Genomic DNA, 20239 nt, shown 5'->3' with positions numbered 1-20239 from the left:
ACAAAATAGGCATGGTAGCACATATCTGTAGTCCCAGCTACTGGAGAGGCTGAGGTGGGCGGATCACTTGAGCCTGGAGTTGTAGACTGCAGGGAGCCAGGGTCACACCACTGCACTCTAGCCTGGGCAACAGAGAAACACCTTGTCTCTAAAAAAAGAAAAAGAAAAAGAAAAGATTTCAAGGCAAAAACACACCTTGAAGAGACAGAACAAGCATTGAAAACAGACTCAGATATGGCAGGGATGTTGGAATTATTAGACTAGTACTTTAAATAACTATAATTAATATGGCAAAGGCTGTAATGGACAAAGTAGATAGCATGCAAGACTAGATGAACAATGTAAGCAGCAGGAAGGAAATTCTAAGAGGCAAAAAGGAATGCTAAAGATCAGAAACAGTGTAACAGAAATGAAGAATGCCTTTGATGAGCTTATTAGTAGACCAGGCACAGCTGTGGAAAGATCTCTCCCTAAGCTTGGAGAGATCTCAATGAAAACTTCCGAAACTGAAAAGCAAAGAGAAAAAAAGACTGAAAAAAAAAATCCCCAAAACCCAGAACATAATTTCTGAGTACAGTGGCATAACTACAAAAGGTGTAACATACATGTAAAGGGAATTTTAGGTGAAGAAAGAGAGGAACAGAGGCGTATTTGAAGCAATAATGACTGAGAATTTCCACAAATTAATATCAGACACCAAATCACAAATCCAGGAAGTTCAGAGAACACTAAAGTGGGAGAAATGCCCCCAAAACTACATCAGGCATACATTTTCAAACTATAGAATTCAAAGATAAAAGCAAAATCCTAAATATAGTCCAAGGAAAAAAGCAGCTCACCTACAGAGGAGACAAGTCTTACATCAACTTCTCTTCAGTCATCATGCCAGCAAGAAGAATGGAGTGAGATACTTAAGTGTGAAAGAGAGAGAGAGAGAAAAAGCAACCAGCAACTTAGAATTCTTTATCTTAACGAAATTTTCCTTGAAGAGTGAAGAAATAAAGACTTTCTCAGACAAACGAAAGGGTCAGTTCTCCAAAAAGAGGTAACCTTGATATGTATGCTCCTGACAAGAGAACACAGTGGATCTTCTTTTTTCTTCTGGGGCATATAGGAATGGGTACGCCAGATGCTGGGGATTTCATATGATATATTGAGTAAATTTTATTATTTATGTGCAGACAATTCCCATTTACAACGGTTCTACTTATAATTTTTCCACTTTACTATCTGAAAACCATATGAATCCCTATTTTAAGTACCCATACAACCATTATTTTTTTACTGTCAGTGCAGTGGTTAATAAATGACAGGAGATATTCAATACTTTCTTATAAAACTGGCATTGTGTTAGATGGTTTTGCCCAACTGTAGAGTGATTTAAGTGTTCTGAGCACATTTAAGTGAATTGAACCAGCTTGAGCTAGGTTCAGTAGGTCGCATGCATTAAATGCATTTTTAATTTATAATAAGTTTATTCAGATGCAACTTCATCCTAAGTTGCGAAACCTCTGTACTTTTAATTCCAATCAAAATCATGAAGTTAAATTGGCTTAAATTTCAAAGTTGAATATTTATTTGAGCTACAGGAGTGGAACAGGGATCAACGTATTATAGTTACCCTCCTCCTGGGCCATGAGACACCCTCCAGTGAGTCAGAATACACATGTTGTCTCTGACTCAGCCACACCTCTGATTCCCTTTCCACATTTAGCCACTGTTGTTATTAATCTATTCAGGTCCAGTTCACTTGAGCCCAGGAGGTCGAGGCTGCAGTAAACTATGAAGGTGCCATTGCACTCTAGGCTGGGCCAAAGAGGGAGACCCTATCTCTAATAAAAAAGAAAAAGAGAAAGAAAGGGGTTATATTAGATGCTCTTTAAGATCCTTTCCAGTTCCAATGTGCTTATAATCTATTGAAATAAATTGGGAACATCAGGGAAACCACGATGGACTGCATCTTTCTTTGGGTCTTTTACTACTGATACTATAAGGAGAAGGGAGTCAAGTGGAATTTTATAGACACAAATGCATATCCTATAATGTCCCTGGTTACTATTCTCTTCAGAAAAACAGTTTTACACATATATTCTCAACAGTTCCCTCTGAGTACTGAGGACATTTCTGTTATTACATCCTTAACCATGTGTGACTACAAATCTACCATAGTGACCACCAGCCTATGTGAACTACTCTGGAACATCATTTCTCTCCCACTGTGCTACAAATATGAACACATGGCCAAAAATGGCATGTGACTGATCATCTTCAGTGCCCAACGTAGTGCTCCAAAGGTTTTTCTGTATTTGATTCAGTTGATAGGAAAACTCTGAAGGTGAGAGTAGGTGATGTGCACAGAGTAACATTAGGTGGTGAAAATTCTAAAACGAGGCCAGACACAGTAGCTCACATTTGTAAATCCCAGCACTTTTGGAGGCTGAGGCGGGTAGATCATCTGAGGTTAGGAGTTCGGAACCAGCCTGACCAACATGGTGAAACACCGTCTCTACTAAAAAATACAAAAGTTAACCAGGCATAGCGTGGTGTGCCTGTAGTCCCAGCTATTTGGGAGGCTGAGACAGGAGAACTGCTTGAACCCAGGAGGCAAAGGTTGCAGTGAACTGAGATAGCACCACTGCACTCCAGCCTGGGTGACAGAGCGAGACTCTGTCTCAAAAATAAGTAAAATAAAAATGCTAAAATGAAAAAAAAAATACTTAGACCAATATTAAAAGAAGAACCCATGGAACTGAAATTGCTGTAGGCACACTTAGAGCCTCCTTTGGTGATCAGAGTGAGTAGAGTGATAATTTAATTTAAAATTGCTTTCATTATTTAAATTTGCAGATTGTTTCTGTACTTGTAGCTCATTTGTGGATATCACACCTTGGCTCTCCATTGGTTCTTTTACTAAAGAGATATTCCAATAGCACAGCTGGTTTCCTTGTCCTTCTTTTCTCTGATCTCTGTTGCTCTGTTGTTATTGTTGTTATTAGGTGTGCGTACGTAACAGTAAGGCTGTGAAACGTGTCTTATGCACGTTTAGCACCCAAGCCATGAAAAATCCTGAGATGTGAAGGACTGGGAGGCGATTTCTCAATGTAAAATGTATTACATTGTTTTGCTTCAGAGTTCTTTAAAAAAATCTCTGTATGAATGTTTCTTAGTCTCTCCAGTTTGGAAAAGTTTTATGTAAAATGTCCATTATTCTAAATATGTCTTTCTAGAGGTTAAAGGACCCGACAAGCCCCGGCATAGTAGAATTAAATCGACTTCAAGTCTGGTGGGAGGTCTATTGTTGGGAACAGTAAAGAACTCAAGGTGTGTTTCTTCCCTTATGAGATTGTGGAATCGTTTTATTTCATCAAACCAATATAATTAATTAAGTGACAGAGATACATCAGAAGTTATGTCAGCAGGCAGTCAGATGTCCGGGGTCACCGTCTGTAAAGTGCTGTTAGAAGCTCTAGGCCTGTGATTCCTCCGGGCTTGTTCACTGATGGAGAAGCTGACACAATTAAACCACTTTATTTTAATAGAGCTGCTTTCCGTTATACCCGGGAGTATGTGGATCACATCGTCCCAATATGTATCCTTTAAAAATGTATTTGATAATGAGAGAAGTAGAGGCACACAGAGATGAGGAAAATGCAGATGAGTTTAAAAAGATAAAGGTGCGGGCAGTAACAGTTTAGCCCCATGCTCGTGTTGACATAAACAAATGGTTTTAACAACTGAAAAGTTATTGCTTACGTGACATATTTTTAGGCATGACGTCACAGAGGTCTGATGATCAGTTCTCCTGATATGCTTTGTCTTAGAGGCTTTCTGACTCAGTACATTGTTAGATGAGTCCAGCCCCTCAAATCGGGCCAAACATGCAGTCATGCACATTTCAATTAAAAGTTAATTCACACGGAAGACGCGTCTGCTTTGCCCTTCCTGCTGGCCTCTGCCGCCCAGTGATGCCTCTCTTCTGCCCTTTTCTGCTCAGCAGACGCCGCGTGGACCGTGGTGCGGCACGGCGGCCCCGACGCGGTGACCGTGCGAGGCACCCTCAGCGGACGGCCGCGCTCGGCGGCCTCCTTCGCATACGCGGCGGGCGCGGGGCAGCTGCGGGCCGCGGTGGGCCTGGCGGAGCGCTGCGAGCAGCAGCTGGTTCTGCGCTGCGGGACGGCGCGGCGGCCGGACTTGCGAGGTGAGCGCAGCACGTGGGGCTGCAGGGGCACGTGGGGGCTGCAGGGGCACGTGGGGGCTGCAGGGGCACGTGGGGGCTACAGGGGCACGTGGGGCTGCAGGGGCGCGCGGGGCCGGGGCGCCGCCCGAGATGCGTTTCCAGGGAGAAAAGGCGTTCAAATCCCTGACCGCGCTGTCTCTTCCCGTTCTTTTTTTTTTTTTTTTTTTTTTTTTTTTTTTGAGACAAGAGTTTCGCTCCTGTTACCCAGGCTGGAATGCAATGGCGCGATATTGGCTCACCGCAACCTCCGCCTCCTGCGTTCAGGCAATTCTCCTGCCTCAGCCTCCTGAGTAGCTGGGGTTACAGGCACGCGCCACCATGCCCAGCTAATGTTTTGTATTTTTAGTAGAGACGGGGTTTCACCATGTTGACCAGGATGGCCTCGATCTCTTGACCTCGTGATCCACCCGCCTCGGCCTCCCAAAGTGCTGGGATTACAGGCGTGAGCCACCGCGCCCGGCTTTCTTCACGTTCTTGACTGGACTAAAGAGCAACCAGGAGCACCCTCCTGACCTTTGAGAGACGTTCAGCGTTGCCCTTTTTAATCCAGGGAAATTCTACTGATAACTTACGAATTAGCTTTCCGTTCACAGTGGGGATAATGGCTGTAGGGCAGGATGGGTCTCACAGAGTTTTTCATGGAGACCTGTGGGAGCCAGTAACCTCCTTACTCTTGGACTCCAAGTCTTCTGCGGCATCTACCTGGAACTGTTGTTTCCTCCCTTTAGATTATTTCAATATGCCCTTCCTCAGCCCCGCCACGATCACTTTGGTCTAGAATGAAATAATTGCTAGAGTTATTACGAACGTTTTCAGTGGGTCTCTCATTTTTCTGAAATTATATCTTGAGAAGTGTATACCTCAGTCTTCATAAATGGAAGTAATCTTTAGGAAACTGCATCAAAACCCTCTTCTCCTAAGTCAAAGGCCAACTTCTCCTCACTTTCCATAATCCCCGTGGTTCCCTGCGGAACGCTCCACTGCTCCCCAATATAGCTTCCATATGGTTTCTTGAAAGCACTTGTTATTAGTAATTATAGGTAAATACTGAAATTTGCCTTTTTTTTTTTTTAATTTAGCAATCACAAATAGTATATAGTCGGGAGGATCACTAGCACCCGGAAGGTCCAGGCTGCAGTGAACTGTGATTGCTCCACTGCCCTCCAGCTTGGGCAGCAGAGCAACACCTTGTCTTAAACAAACAAAAAAGTATATGTCAGTAGCATAATAAAGGCACCGCAATCAATTTCACTCTTAAATTTTCATTACAAAATTTTCTTTTGTTAAGTTGAAAAGTGGTGTACCGGCTCGGTTGGGAGACCCCCACCCAGGCGGCGCTGAAGGTGTTGAGAGGCAGACACCCAGACAGCACAAGAGAGTGGATCTATCCTGGGGACCTACTGCCTGAGAGCCTCTGGGGCTGACAGCTCTCCAGGCTGAAGGCCTGAGCAGATTCTCATCCACGCATTTATTTGCTCTTCGAGAGGTGATTCTTTTTAATACACAGGCACTCTACATTTACACATAACTCAAGAATATACTAAGTAGTCAGCTGTTAGCCACCTATCACTAATTACAAACTAAAAGGTATCCTCCACAGAGCCATGGGGACAGGGTAAACTTAATGTTTCTCAGCAGTGGTGTGTGACTGTCACCTGAAGGTGGTTTGTGCAGATCCACCAACCCATACCTGCATTGGCTTCCTAGTCTGTCCTGGCCAATCAGCCCCTGGAATATGCCAGATCATTTCCACTATCTGAATGGCCTTCCCATTCCCTCAACCCATGTCTGCCTTTCACATTCTTAAATCTTACCCACTGTGCTTGACCTGTGTAATTTGCACCTCGGTCCCTTCCCAGGGTGATGACTCTCCTTTGGATGCCTGCCAGCCAATTTGGCCTAGTAGAAAGAGCAAAGGTCTCATTGTATTCACAGTTTGAAGTTCAAATGCTAAGTCTGTCACTTAGCAGCTATGGAAATTTAGGTCACCAGTTAATCTTTCTCAGACTCTGTTTCCTCTTCGATGAAGTGAACCCTGTAGTAATGGATCTCTCCGGGTTTCTTTTATAAAGGAGATAGCCTACATAAGTTCAGTAAGTAAGAAACTCTCATTCCCAGTTCTTCAGTTTTTAAAAGTTGGCATTACAAAACTTAATTATTTGTTACTTCATTTCGGTTGAATTTTAATCAGTGAGAAAGATAGTTACAGAAAACTAAGCCAGGAGTATGGAACAAAATATATTGGATTGGTTAACCAGGGATGCAAGGCAAAGTGAAGACACTGAGCAAGCTGCCAGGGGGTGAACATCTAACGAAAGCAGAAAACCAGAGCCCCTAGTGAGTCAGTGAGAAAGCACCTCACATAGGGTAGGGACTAGTCCATAGTCTGAACACTGCACAGGTCAGCAAGGAAATTCTCCCAACAGGGCTAGTATTTAATTAATGTGTTTACTAGCTGTTACCTGTTTGGCTTTATTTCTAGATGTAAGGATTATTCTAAAACAGCAAAAACAAAACATTTTAATTTGGAGAATCAATGGTTGAAAATGAAAAAAAATATGACTTGTGTAAAACTACTCAAGGAACAAAGCAGTGTTCCTTTTCCTTACATACTCAATAGATAAGCATTCCTCGTTTGTGTGTCTTATGACCACCACAGCAAAGCTGCCACTGGAGAATTTTAAATATAAACTCAATTTAGACAAACATCTAAGCTGGACCCTATATTTCTGGAGCTCCTGTTTAATATAGGGGTGAAATAGGAGGATAACATGGCCTAAATTTCCTTTATGGTAAGAGATCTGACATGCTTTGCCTTGCTAGTAGAAACAAACAGATCAGAAGGAACTTTAATCGTATACTTGACTACACTGTAAAATGAAGTAACACCTGATTCTGAAATTGTACTGATGCTGGTGTACTGTGTTTTATAGCCAGGAATGATTGTTTAATTGGTCTGAAGTGCAGCCCTGGCTCTGGAATTGTTAAAAAAAAAAAATCCCCAGGCCATCTTTTGGAAACTACTGGACTAGGGGCTAAAATAACACAAGAAATAGAATATTCTAAATCAGTCAGTGATAATTTTCCTATGAAAAGAGAATTTTAAAAATTTTTTGTGAGTTAATCGTAGGTTTCCATACACTTGTGAGATGTAATAGAGAGAACTTGTGTATCCTTTAAGCAATCCCCCACCACCCCAAGGTAACATCTTGTAGAACGGTAGTGCTATATCACAACGAGAATACTGACATCCATACAGTCAAGGCACACAGTATTTCCATCAGTACAAGAATTCCTCCTATTACCCATTAATAACCACACTTACACCCTCCTTCCTCCCACTCACCAGTGTAAAACCCCTGGCAACTGCTAATACGTTCTCCATTTCTATGGGGAGTTTTAAAATTCAACAGTGTTATGTAAATGAAATTATGTAGTATGTACTCTTTGTAATTGAGTTTTTTTCACTCCATGTAATCCCCTCTAGATTCATTTGCATGGTTGTGTATATCAGTAATTTGTTCCTTTTCATTGCTGATTAGTAATTAGTGGCATGGATATACCAGAGTTTGTTTACTCGTTGAGGAGCACTTGGGTTGTTCATTTTCAGTCTGGGGTTATTATGAATAAAGCTTTTATGAACATTGTATACAGGTTTTATGCAAGCATACGTGTTCATTTCTCTGGCATTAATGCCCCAAAGTGCAGTTGGTAGGTCATATGGTAATTGCATACTTAACATACTTAGTTTTATAAAAAGTTGCCAAATGGTTTTCTACAATGGTTGCACCATTCCCCTCCAACAGTGTGTGAGGTTTTCATTTCCTCCACATCCTCATCAGCATTTGGTGTTGCCAGCATATTTTAGCTATTCTGATAAGTATGTAGTAATGTCTTTATCGTGGTTTTAATTTGCATCTCCCTGATGTCTAATAATACTGAGCATGTTTTCATAATGCTTATTTGCCATCTGTATATCCTATTCGGTGAGATGGACATCTGCACATGGTTTTGTTGTTGTTGTTCCGTTTTCTGATTGAGTTGTTTGGATTTGTTTATTTTGTTTTGTGACTGCTGAATTTTCAGTTCTTTATATATTCTAGATACTCACCCTTTGTTGGATATGTGATTTGTGAATATCTTTTCAAACTCTGTTGCTTGTCTATTTGTTGTCTTCACTGGATTTTTTTTAGAACAAAAGTTTTTGGATGAGATTCAGCTTATCATGTTTTCCTTTTAAATTATACACTTTGTGTCAAGTCTAAAAATTCTTTACCTAACCGTAAATTCCAATTCCAAAGATTTTAAATATTTTTCCTAAGAGTATTGTAGTTTTACCTTTTACTTTTAATTCCATGCCCTCTTTGGGGACCCATTTTATGTAAGATGTGAGAGTTGATTCTCTCTCACTCTCTCTGACTATGAATGTTCAGTTGCTCTGGAACCATCTGTTGGAAAGATTATCCTTCCTGCATTGAATTGCATTTTTAATAGTGTTAAAAATTGGTTAACATATTTGTGTGGTGGGTCTGTTTCTGCATTCTTTATCTGTTTCATTAATTTATATCCCTCCACCAATATCACACTGTCTTGAACACTGTCTTGAATAGCTGTATAGCAGGGTTAAGTTATTCCTCCTGCTTTATTTTTCTTTTTTGAGATTGTTCAATTAAGCCATAACTTGCCTCATTCTGTATAAATTTATGATAAATTTATGTCTACAAAATCTTGCTAGAATTTTGATGGGAATGACATTAAACATATAGCTCAATGTAGGGAAAATTGGTGTCTTTACTATTTCGAGTCTTCCAATCCATGAACATGAGGTAACTTTTCATTTATTTGGGTCTTTGATTTCTTGCCTCAGCATTTTGTAATATTTAGCATCTAGAGATTATATAAGTATGCCTAGGCATTTAGACAGTTTCTTGATTGATTGTAAGTTCTGTTGTGCTTTAAATTTCTATTTACATGTGTTTATTATATAGGAATATAATGATCAGTGATGATGAGCTTTTTTTTCATGTTTGTTGGCTGCATAAATGTCTTCTTTTGAGAAGAGTCCATTCATATCCTTTGCCCACTTTTTGATGGGGTTGTTTTTTTAATGTAAATTTGTTCTAAGTTCTTTGTAGATTCTGAATATTAGCACTTTGTTAGATGGCTAGATTGCAAAAATTTTCTCCCATTCTGTAGGTTGACTGTTCACTCTGATAACAGTTTCTTTTGCTGTCCTAAAGCTCTTTAGTTTAATTAGATCCCATTTGTCAATTTTGGCTTTTGTTGCCATTGATTTTGGTGGTTTAGTCATGAAGTCTTTGCCCATGCCTATGTCCTGAATAGTATTCCGTAGCTTTTCTCCCAGGATTTTTATGGTTTTATGTCTTATGTTTAAGTCTTTAATCCATCTTAAGTTAATTTTTGTATAAAGTGTAGGGAAGGGGTCCAGTTTCAGTTTTCTGCATATGGCTAGCCAGTTTTCCAAACACCATTTATTAAGTAGGGAATCCTTTTGCCATTGCTTCTTTTTGTCAGGTTGGTCAAAGATCAGATGGTTGTAGACATGTGTAATGCCTTTACACTGTTGGTGGGAGTGTAAATTAGTTCAACCATTGTGGAAGACAGTGTGACAATTCTTCAAGGATCTAGAACCAGTAATACCATTTGACCCAGCAATCCCACTACTGGGTATGTACCCAAAGGATTATAAATCATTTTACTAAATATACATGTACATGCATGTTTATTGCAGTACTGTTCAAAGTAACAAAGATTTAGAACCAACCCAGATGCCCATCAGTAATAGACTGGATAAAGAAAATGTGGCACATATACACCATGAAATACTGTGCAGCCGTAAAAAGGATAAGGATGAAGCTGGAAATGGATTTTATTTTTGCAGGGATATGGATGAAGCTGGAAACCACCATTCTCAGTTAACTAACACAGGAACAGAAAACTAAACACTGCATGTTCTCACTCATATTGAACAGTGAGAACACATGGACAGAGGGAGTGGAACATCACACGCTGGGGCCTGTTGAGGGGTAGGGGGTAGGGGAGGAATAGCATTAGGAGAAATACCTAATGTAGGTAACGGGTTGATGGGTGCAACAAACCACCATGGCATGTGTATACCATAACAAACCTGCATGTTCTGCACATGTATCCCAGAATTTAAAGTATAATTTAAAAAAGAATGGATCATTAAAAAAAGAGTATAGAAATATAATTGTTTATACTGATATTATATCCTCTTACTTTTTTGAAATTAACTTTTTTTTTTAGATTCCTTGGGATTTTCTATATGCAAAATCAGGTCATCTGCAAATAGAGCCAGCTTTATTTCTTCCTTGTCAATCTATATGCAGATAATTTATTTTTCTTACTTTATTGCAGTAGCTAGACTTTCAGTACTAGGTTGAACTGGAGTGGTGAGGGCAGACATCCTTGCCTTGTTTCCTGTCTTAGAGGGAGAGTATTCATTTTTTTCCCTATGTTATGTTGAGGTAGTTCCCTTTTATTTCTAGTTGGCTGACAGTTATTTTGAAAGGACATTGGATTTTTGTCAAATGTCTTTTCTGTGTCAATTTGTATTAACATTATCTTCTTTTGTCTGTTGATATATTGAATTAGCTTTGCATAATGAGAGCAACTCCCATTTAGCCATAATGTATAATTTTAAAAATACATTTCTAATGTATTTACAAAATTCTAACAGGTTTGGTTTGTTAATATTTTATTGAATATTTTTGCATTCAAATTCGTAAGAGATACTGTTACGTAGTTTTCTTTTTTTCATATTGTTTTTATCTGGTTTCAGTATCAGGACAATACTGCCTACATAAAATGAATTTGGTAGCATTCTGTAATCTTCTGTTTTCTAGAAGAGATTATGTAAAAATGACTTTAATTTTTCTTTGGAGAACATTTGGTAGAATTCTCCAGTAAGGCCCATCAGGGTGGTTCACACCTATAATCTCAGCACTTTGGGAAGCTGAGGCAGATGGGTCACTTGAGGTCAGGAGTTTGAGACCAGCCTGATCAACATGGTGAAACCACTTCTCTACTAAAAACACAAAAATTAACCTGGCATGGTGGCACACGCAAGTAATTCCAGCTACCCAGGAGGCTGAGGCAGGAGAATTGCTTGAAACCGGGAAGCAGAGGTTGAAGTGAGTGGACATCGAGCCACTGCACTCCAGCCTGGGTGACAGAGCAAGACCTTGTCTGAAAAAAAAAAAATCAGGCGTGGTGGTACACATCTGTAATCTCAGCTACTCAGGAGGCCGAGGCAGGCAAATTGCTTGAACATGGGAGGCAGAGGTTGCAGTGAGCCAAGATCACACCACTGCACTCCAGCCTGGGCAACAGAATGAGACTTCATCTAAAAAAGAAAAGAAAAAAAGAATTCTCCAGTAAAACCATATAGGCCAAGAGATTTTTTTTTCAGTAATTTTAAATTATGAATTCCGTTTTCTTAATAATTATAATTACTTAAATTACCTATTTCATGTAAGGTGAATTGTGGTAGTTTGTACTTTTTGAGAAATTGGTCCATTAATCTAAATTGTCAAGTTGATTTGTATAGAATTATTTATAGTATATTCTTATTGTTAATGTCTGCAGCATTGGTAGTGATATCCACTTACTTTCTCATATTCATAGTTTGTCTCATCTCTTTTTATCCATCAGTCTTGATAGAAGTTTTTCAGTCTTACTGTTTTTAGAAACTAGGTTTTCATTTCATTACTTTCTCCATTATTTTTGTTTTAAATTTTATTGACATCTGTTCCTCTCTTCTTGTCTCCTTCCTTTAGCTTGTATGAGGGAATTTTACCTTTTTTTTTTTTTTTTTTCCAATTTCTAGAGGTAAGAACTTACATTATTGGCTTCAGCGTTTTCCTCTTTCCTAACATAAGCATTTAGTCCTAAATTTTCCCTATCAACACAGTTTTTTCACATATTTTGATATGTTGTATTCTCATTTTCATTTAGTTTCTCATGTAGTTTCATTTTCATGTAAGTATTTTAATAAATTTCTTTGAAGCATCTTCTTTGACCTATAGCTTATTTGGAAGTATATTTTTTAAAATTTCTAAGTGTTTAGTGATTTTCTTTTTGTCTTTCTGGTATTGATTTCTGGTTTGATTCCACTATGCTTAGAGAATATACTTTGTGTGATTTCAGTTCTTTTAAATTTGTTGTCCAGTAGTTCTATCAGTTGCTAAGAGAGACATTTTGAAATCTGTACTGTAATTGTGGATCTGTTTATTTTTCCATTCCACTCCATCAGTTTCTTATATTAATAGGCTTTATATTTTTGAACAATTTTAAGTTTACATAAAAATTGAGCAGAATGTACTAAAAGCATATGATTTTTATTCTTTAGCTTGTTGGTCTGCTGGAATATATTAATTTTTTTTTTTTTTTTTTTTTTTTTGAGACGGAGTTTCACTCTTGTTACCCAGGTTGGAGTGCAATGGCACGATCTCGGCTCACTGCAACCTCCGCCTCCTGGGTTCAGGCAATTCTCCTGCCTCAGCCTCCTGAGTGGCTGGGATTACAGGCACATGCCACCATGCCCAGCTAATTTTTTGTATTTTTCGTAGAGACGGGGTTTCACCATGTTGACCAGGATGGTCTCGATCTCTTGACCTCGTGATCCACCCGCCTCGGCCTCCCAAAGTGCTGGGATTACAGGCTTGAGCCACCGCGCCCGGCAGAATATATTAATTTTTAAATGTTGAAGGCACACGTGGAGTAAATCCCATTTGTTGTGGTGTTTATTTTTATACATTGTTGGATCCAGTATGCTAATATTGTTTAAGGATTGCTTCATCCATGTTCAGGAGAGGTATTTGTTTGCATTTACTTTTTTTTGTAAGGCTTTGCTTGTTTTGGTATTAGAGTAATGCTGGCCCAGGGAATGAATTAAGAAATAGTTATTCTGCTTCTCTTTTCTGCAACAGATTGTGGAAAGTTGTTATCATTTGTTTCTTCAATGTTGATAGAATTCACCAGTGAATCATCTGGGCTTGGTGCCTTCTGTTTGGGAAGGTTATTAATCACTGATTTAATTTAAAAAATTTTTTTTTCTCTCTTGAGACTTTCTCTTTCACCATGTTTTATTATTTAGAAATGTGTTTTTAAATTTTTTGATATTTGAGGATATTTCAGTTCTCTTTCTGCTATTTTTAGTTTAATTACATTCTGATTCAAGAACATACCTTGAATGATTTCTATTCTTTTAAATTTGGTAAAATGTTCTATGGCCTATAATGTGGTTTAACTTAATGAATCGTGCATTTGTATTTGAGAAGAATGTGTATTCTGCAGTGGCTGGATAAAGTATTCTATAACGCTAATTGAATTCTCAGGTATTCACCTAGATCCAGTTGATAGATGGTGCTGTTCAGTTCAAATCTGTCTTTAATGATTTTCTTCCTGCTGGGTCTGTCACTTACTCATAGAGGGATGTTGAAGTCTCCAGTGGCAAGAATGGATTTGTCTCTCTGTCCTTGCAGTTCTATCAGTTTCCCCGTAACATATTTTGACTTTCTATTGCTAGGTACATACACATTAAGTATTATTATGTTTTCTTATTGTATTGACTCCTTGTCTAACGCCCTTTTTCATCCCTGATAATTTTCCTTGCTCTGTGGTTGGCTTTGAAATTCAGCTACTCTGGCTTTCTTTTGGTTAGTGTTAGCATGGTATGTCTTTCTCTAGCTCTTTAAATCTACCTGCTATTTTACATTTAAAGAGGATTTCAGCAGACAATATATATAGCTGGATCATGGGATTTTTTTTTTTTTTTTTGTCCATTCTGACAGTCTCTGTCTTCAATGGTATATTTAGACTGTTTACATTTAAAGTGACTATTGATACTTGGATTAATATTTGGAATACTGTAACTCTTTTTTATTGGTTACCCTTGTTTCTTCCTTTTTTCCTGAATTCCTCTCTCACATTTTTGGTTTTAATTGAACATTTTATACGATTCAATATCCTCATTTCTCCTAGAATATTAATTATATTTCTTTGTGATTGTTTTTTGTGGTAGCCTTTGAGTATGAAATACATATTATAACCATCTACTTTCAAATAACACTATTCCACTTCATTGATGGTGCTGGTACTTTATAACAGTATTTCCAGTCCTTCTAATTTGTATTATATTGCTATCACTCATTTTACTTATTCCTAAGCTATAATCACCCAATACATTGTTAGTATTATTATTTAGAACTAACTGTTACCTATTACATAAATTAAGGAGACACTAGATTTTATTTTATATTTATTTATTCCTTGTCTAATGATTCTACCTTTCTTTATGTAGTTCTGAGTTTCTGACCTATATTATTTCTCTATTGTCTGAAGAACTTCTGTTAACATGGCTTGCAAGTTGGGCCTCCTTGCAAGTTCATCAATTTCTGTTTATGTAAGATTGCATTTATTTCTACTTTGCTATTTAGGATAATTTTACTGGATACAGAATTCTATATTAGCGTGTGTTTTCTCTCAACAGTTTAAATATTTCACTTCTCTTTATTCTTGCTTGCATGGTTTCTTAAAAGAAATCTGTCATAATTTTCATCCTTGCTCCTGTGTAGATAAGGTGTTTTATTTTACTCTGGTTTCTTTCAAGATTTTATTTTTAAAGGATTTTATTTATTTTAAGAAAGTCTTTGATTTTTTTGCATTTTAAATATGATATGCCTAGGTGTGGATTTTTTTTTTTTTTTTTTTTTTTTTTTTTTTTTTTTTTTTTTGTATTTAACCTGCTTGGTGTTTGCTAAGATTCCTGAACCTGTAGTTTAATGTCTGTCATTAATTCTGAAACGTTCTCAATCATCATTATTTTAAATATTTCTTCTGGTTCTCACTGTCTTCCTTCTGCTTCTGGTATTCTCATTATGGGTTACATGTGTTACACTGTTGAAATTGTCCAACAGACTTTGGATACTGTGTTTCTTTTTTTTCCTCTTTGTGTTTAATGGAAAATTTTTATTGACATAACTTCAAGCTCACTGATTCTTTCCTCAGCACTTCTCAGTCTTCCCAGTGGTTCCAGTCTTTGATGAGCTCATCAAAAACCTCTACATTTCTTATACTGTCTAAATTTCCTTCTGATTCCATCTTTTGTTTAGATTGCCTGTTCTTACATGTTGTCCATTTTTGCAACATAGGGCCCTTATCATATTATTATTTCAAATTTCTTATCTGATATTTCCAAATCTGTCATATCTGCATGTTTGCTTGTTTTGTCTCTTAAGCCTGTATTGTTTGGCTTTAGCATGCCTTGCAGTTTTCTGTTGAAAGCCCGACATGTTATATTGGCAAAGGAATTTAGGTAAGAAGGCCTTTAACGCAAGGTTTTAATGTTTATCTGGTGAGTAGTCTATGTTTGCTCTTTGCCGTCACTGTGGTTTCAGAAGCTTTAATTTTCTCTAAGATCCTTTTATTTTTCTTTCTTCTGTTTCATTTGAGTTTCCCTAGAGAGTCTGTCTTAAATAGGGACCAAAATTGACAGCTTTTTCATTTGTAATCTCTTGTTACTATACAGGTAACTTACTGATGTGATGGTAGGGTGTAGAGACAGGAGAAGCATCCTATACTCCTATGATTAGGTCAGTCTTTTAGTGAGACTGTCTTTGTGACTGACCTTCAGAGTACTTCTCAGCTTCTTTACCCTTCCCTTGAGTGAGAAAAGAGGGCTAGGGAGGGCTGGTGCTGGGTATTTCCCTTCCCCTAGGTGGTTTAGGCTCTAGTAAAGTAGTTTATTTTTTGGGCGGGGAGGGTTAGAATATTGTTAAGGAGAACATAGTGTTCTGTGCTTATTTCAAAATGTTTACTCCTTCCCTCCTTGTGCTGGAGACATAGAGCATTTTTCTCCTATCTTTATCCTGAGAACTTAATGAGTTACCTCTTGAGGTAAAACTCGTGAAAGTGTGTTGACCAAGGCTTATCCCCCACTCTAGGAGTTTTTTCTCTCTCAAGCTTGTCCTTGCTTAGGAGCCACCAATTAGTCAATTACATCGTAGGTGTTCTTACCAGACTCCACCATCTGCTTTTGCTCCATTAGCTGCAATACTCTTTTCACTTGTCTCTGCAGCTTCAGGAGTAATGTTTTTCCTGTGACTTTAACTCTCTAATGGATCTAAGAAGAATTGTTGATTTTTAGTTAGTTCAGATGTTTTCTTGTTGTGAGAATGGCAGTGATGACTTCCAGTCTCCTAATGTTATGTCAGGTTGGAAACCAGAAGTCTTAATTCTGGCTTCATTTTTGTAAGGGTCTGTTGTTTCTTGCATACTCATTTATGTCTTCCTGGTGATTTAAAAAAAGAAATCATTAAGTAATGTCCCTCTTTGTTTCTAGTATTTTTGTTCCGAAGTCTGTTTTATGAGATAGCCATTCTGTTTTCTTTCAAAATTAATTTGCAGAGTGTATTTTTTCCATCCTTTTACTTTTAACCTACCTATGTTTACTTTGAAGTGTCTTCGAAATATCTGGTTGTTTTTGTTTCAGTTCACTCTGCCAATCTCTACCTTTTATTATATTTGACATTTACATTTAAGATAATTTTTACAATTTTCTTACTGATTTTCTTGATATTATAGTATATATATTATATATATGTGTGTGTGTGTGTGTGTGTGTGTGTGTATGTGAGACTTATGACAGTCAACTTAAATATTTTCACCCTTAGAATGAAATATAGAATTCTTATTTCTATTTGGGTCCTTTATTTTTCACACTTCTAAATATCATTGTCTTGAGCGTCATATGGTATTACAATTTTTGTGTCAATTACATATATTTTGTGTCAAAGGGAAATACCCAGCACCAGCCCTCTCTAGCCTTCTTTATTTCAAAAATTAATGATAAGGATAGTCTATTATATTTACCCATATTTCTTCTTTTTTATTTGTTTCCTGATGTTCCAAGAATCCTTCTAAGTTCCTTTCCTTTTGAAAAACTTTCTTTTAGCCATTCTTTAGGGAACGTCTGCTAGCAACAAATTATTTTAGTTTTCTTTTGTGTTAAAAAGGTTTTATTTCCATTTTATTCTTGAATGACAGTTACTCTGGATATAGAACTTATAGTTGACAATTCTTTTGTATCAGCCCTGAAAAAAATATCCCATTTCTTCTGGTTCTATAATTTCAGTTGAGTAATCTACTATTATTCAAATTAGTGTTCTCTTACAGATAATGTGTTATTCTCTCAACCTGCTTTCAATTTTTTTTGTTTTGTTTCCAAAAAGTTCAATTATGATGAATCTTGGTGTGGATATATTTTGGGTTTATTCCTTTTTGGACTGACTTTACTTCTTAAATCTGTGAGTTTAATATCTTTCACCACATGTGGGACATTTATAGCCAGTATTTCTTCAGTATTCTTTCAGCACACTCTCTTTTTGAGATTCTGATGCTATTGTCTAATAGGTCCCTATGGCTCAGTTATTTTTATATTCAGTCTATTTTCCCTTTTCTGGTCAGGTTAGATAAAGTCTATTGATGTGTCCTTAAGTTCACCGATTCTATCCTCTGTCTTCTTCACTCTATTCTTGAACCCATTTCGAGTTGTTTAAAAGTTATGTTATTGTATTTTCCAGTCCTGGAATCCTAACCTTCCTCTTTGTACCTTTCAGAATCCTCTTTGGTTGTCTTCTGTATTATTTCCAGAATCTATCATTATACTTGGTGGAAATAGCAGAAATAGACAAATCTACATAATCCTGTATCAGTTTAGAAGTTCTCCCCTTAAGTCTTTTTGTTATTGTTTCTAAAAATACGTATTTTTACTACTTTATAGGGAATATGGGAGATTTAGATGTAAATTTGCACTTGTACATTAGGATATAATGAGTGTTTTACTCTTTAATCTGTGACCGTCTAATGGTGAAGTAGGTAATTTTTAAAGTGGCATTCCGAGAAAAGTATATTAATTTTTAAGAATATCTTTCAGTTTTTAGTGACAAAGCTTTTAGCACATTTTTAAAAAGATTCCTGATACTAATTCCTCTTTAAATTTTCCCAGATTGCTTTTTTTTGAGGGGGGAGGGGGCAGACAGGCAGGCGGTAGACAGCAGTGGTAGTAATGAATGCAGAGATCTTATCTAGGAATGAGTTATAATTGAGTTGTGATAAGCAGTAAGGTAGAAGCTAAGTTCCAGATCTCAATTCATATCACAATGGTAACAAACTATTGAAATTTGAAAAAAAGCACCATATGACCAAGCATGTTTTAAAAATTGATTGAGTTAATCCCGTTTTATTTGCCACATGCCCTAATCTGTGACAACTACAACTTGTGTCCTCTGGTCCCCTTCCACTTTTTAAGATGCGTGGCCTGACACCTGCTTTTTAAATTATGCTAACTTTACTGTGATGTGCACTCCATCACCCCAGCCTTCACTCCCTATCCCTGGAAGTATCCCTTGTCCTAATATGCGGCTCTGTAGACCTAAGTCCGTGTCTGGCTCTACACTTTAATCATTGTCATTGCTGAGGGGGAGGTGCGCCAGTCAGAGCTGTCGTTGACCCACGGCACTTTGTTTCTTCTCGTAAGAAACAGTTAACCTCAGAGATGAAAAAGGCCTATCAATGCCATTTCTTTAGCCTCCAGATAAAAAGTCAGGACATCCAGTACAATAAAAACACAGACCTCCAAAAATTTCTAAGTCCTTACAGAGAGTACCGTATCTTTCCCAATGTGTAATATACAGCTAGTTAGCAAAAAGATGTAATGAGATAAGATCAGAATCTTTGTATAGTATTAAATTTTCTCAATGAACATTTCATAATTTCAAATAGATTTTATCTGTAGTATGCAGATTACTCTGGTATTTATTTTAATGGTGAATGTTTTATGAATGTTATTTCTGTGGAAAGTATATAATATCACATACAACTAAGGACTAAATTCTAATAGAAGAATAATAGGTGGGAATCATTTAAGCCCAGATATTGAAATATCGGCGGAAAAACATTGGTTAGTGTGTTAAAGAAACATCTTTGTTTCAGAGGTAAAATACAAGTTTTTAAGTATAGTCTCATTTTCTCTCTATCTCTCACACACACCTACTTTACAGCCGGGAGTTATATGCGGAGGGTGGTGGTGAGGGACAAAGTAGATGTCATCTTTCTCATACTTGTCTTTCAGATGGAATCCCACTGAGCTGGTGGGTTGGAAGAACCAATGAAACACACACTTACTGGGGAGGTTCTCTGCCTGATGCTCAAAAGTGTACTTGTGGATTAGAGGGGAGCTGCATTGAGTCCCAATATTACTGCAGCTGTGACGCTGGCCGGAACGAATGGTGATTTCCACATGATTTCCCTGCACAAAAATGTAGTTTTTATTTTTTAATTATGCATAGTTAACTAAATGTCAGACAAGCTGGTACAAAAAGGTAACTAGATTAAAGTATGTTCAAGCAAGTTGAAATATAAGTTTTGATGAAATATGATCAGTTAATCTAAGGATTAAATTTTATGGCTAGAGATTTACTATTTCATTGTGAATACTGTATAATGTGTGTTTTATTTTTCCTAAAATAGAAACCGCTAGTAAGTTTTTCACTCACTGGAAATCAAATATCGTTCTCTTGGAAGTTTAGTTATTAATCAATCAATCTAGTATTCATGTGGTATTAGTTTAGTTAATTGATCAATGTAGTATTCATGTGGCAATTCGAAAAGCAAATTTCTCCAAATCTTTGTCTTAAAATGATTTGGGATATAATGCTGCACATTCTATCATTCTTTTAGAAATTAACAGTAATAGTAACACATTAGAACTCTCAGAGATCCTGCATAATAGAACTGTGTTTATTTTGTAGAAGCAACAATTTCCCATACTCACTGAACTCTGCTTTAGTGCGATAGCAAAACTTTGAGCACCAAGTGTTCTGTAGACTACACTTTGAAACAACTAACATAGAATTTCGGGAATTTGAAAAGTACATTGTAAGCTTTTCTCTGAGCAGA

At 37.3% G+C, this 20239-nt stretch overlaps 1 protein-coding gene across 1 annotated transcript in view; it reads left to right on the top strand.

Moving 5' to 3' along the window:
- LOC101042863 (contactin-associated protein-like 3) overlaps positions 1-20239 on the top strand; it is a 229892-nt gene that overhangs the window by 166219 nt on the left and 43434 nt on the right. The window contains 2 exon segments of the mRNA XM_039475023.2: positions 3995-4198; positions 19413-19569. Of these exon segments, the coding sequence (XP_039330957.1) occupies positions 3995-4198; positions 19413-19569 (361 nt within the window).

This window comes from Saimiri boliviensis, chromosome 2 (assembly GCF_048565385.1).
Source record: "Saimiri boliviensis isolate mSaiBol1 chromosome 2, mSaiBol1.pri, whole genome shotgun sequence".
NCBI classification, from domain to species: Eukaryota; Metazoa; Chordata; class Mammalia; order Primates; family Cebidae; genus Saimiri; species Saimiri boliviensis.
The sequence above is the reverse complement of the archived record's forward strand: the minus strand, read 5'-3'. Positions and strand labels throughout refer to the sequence as shown.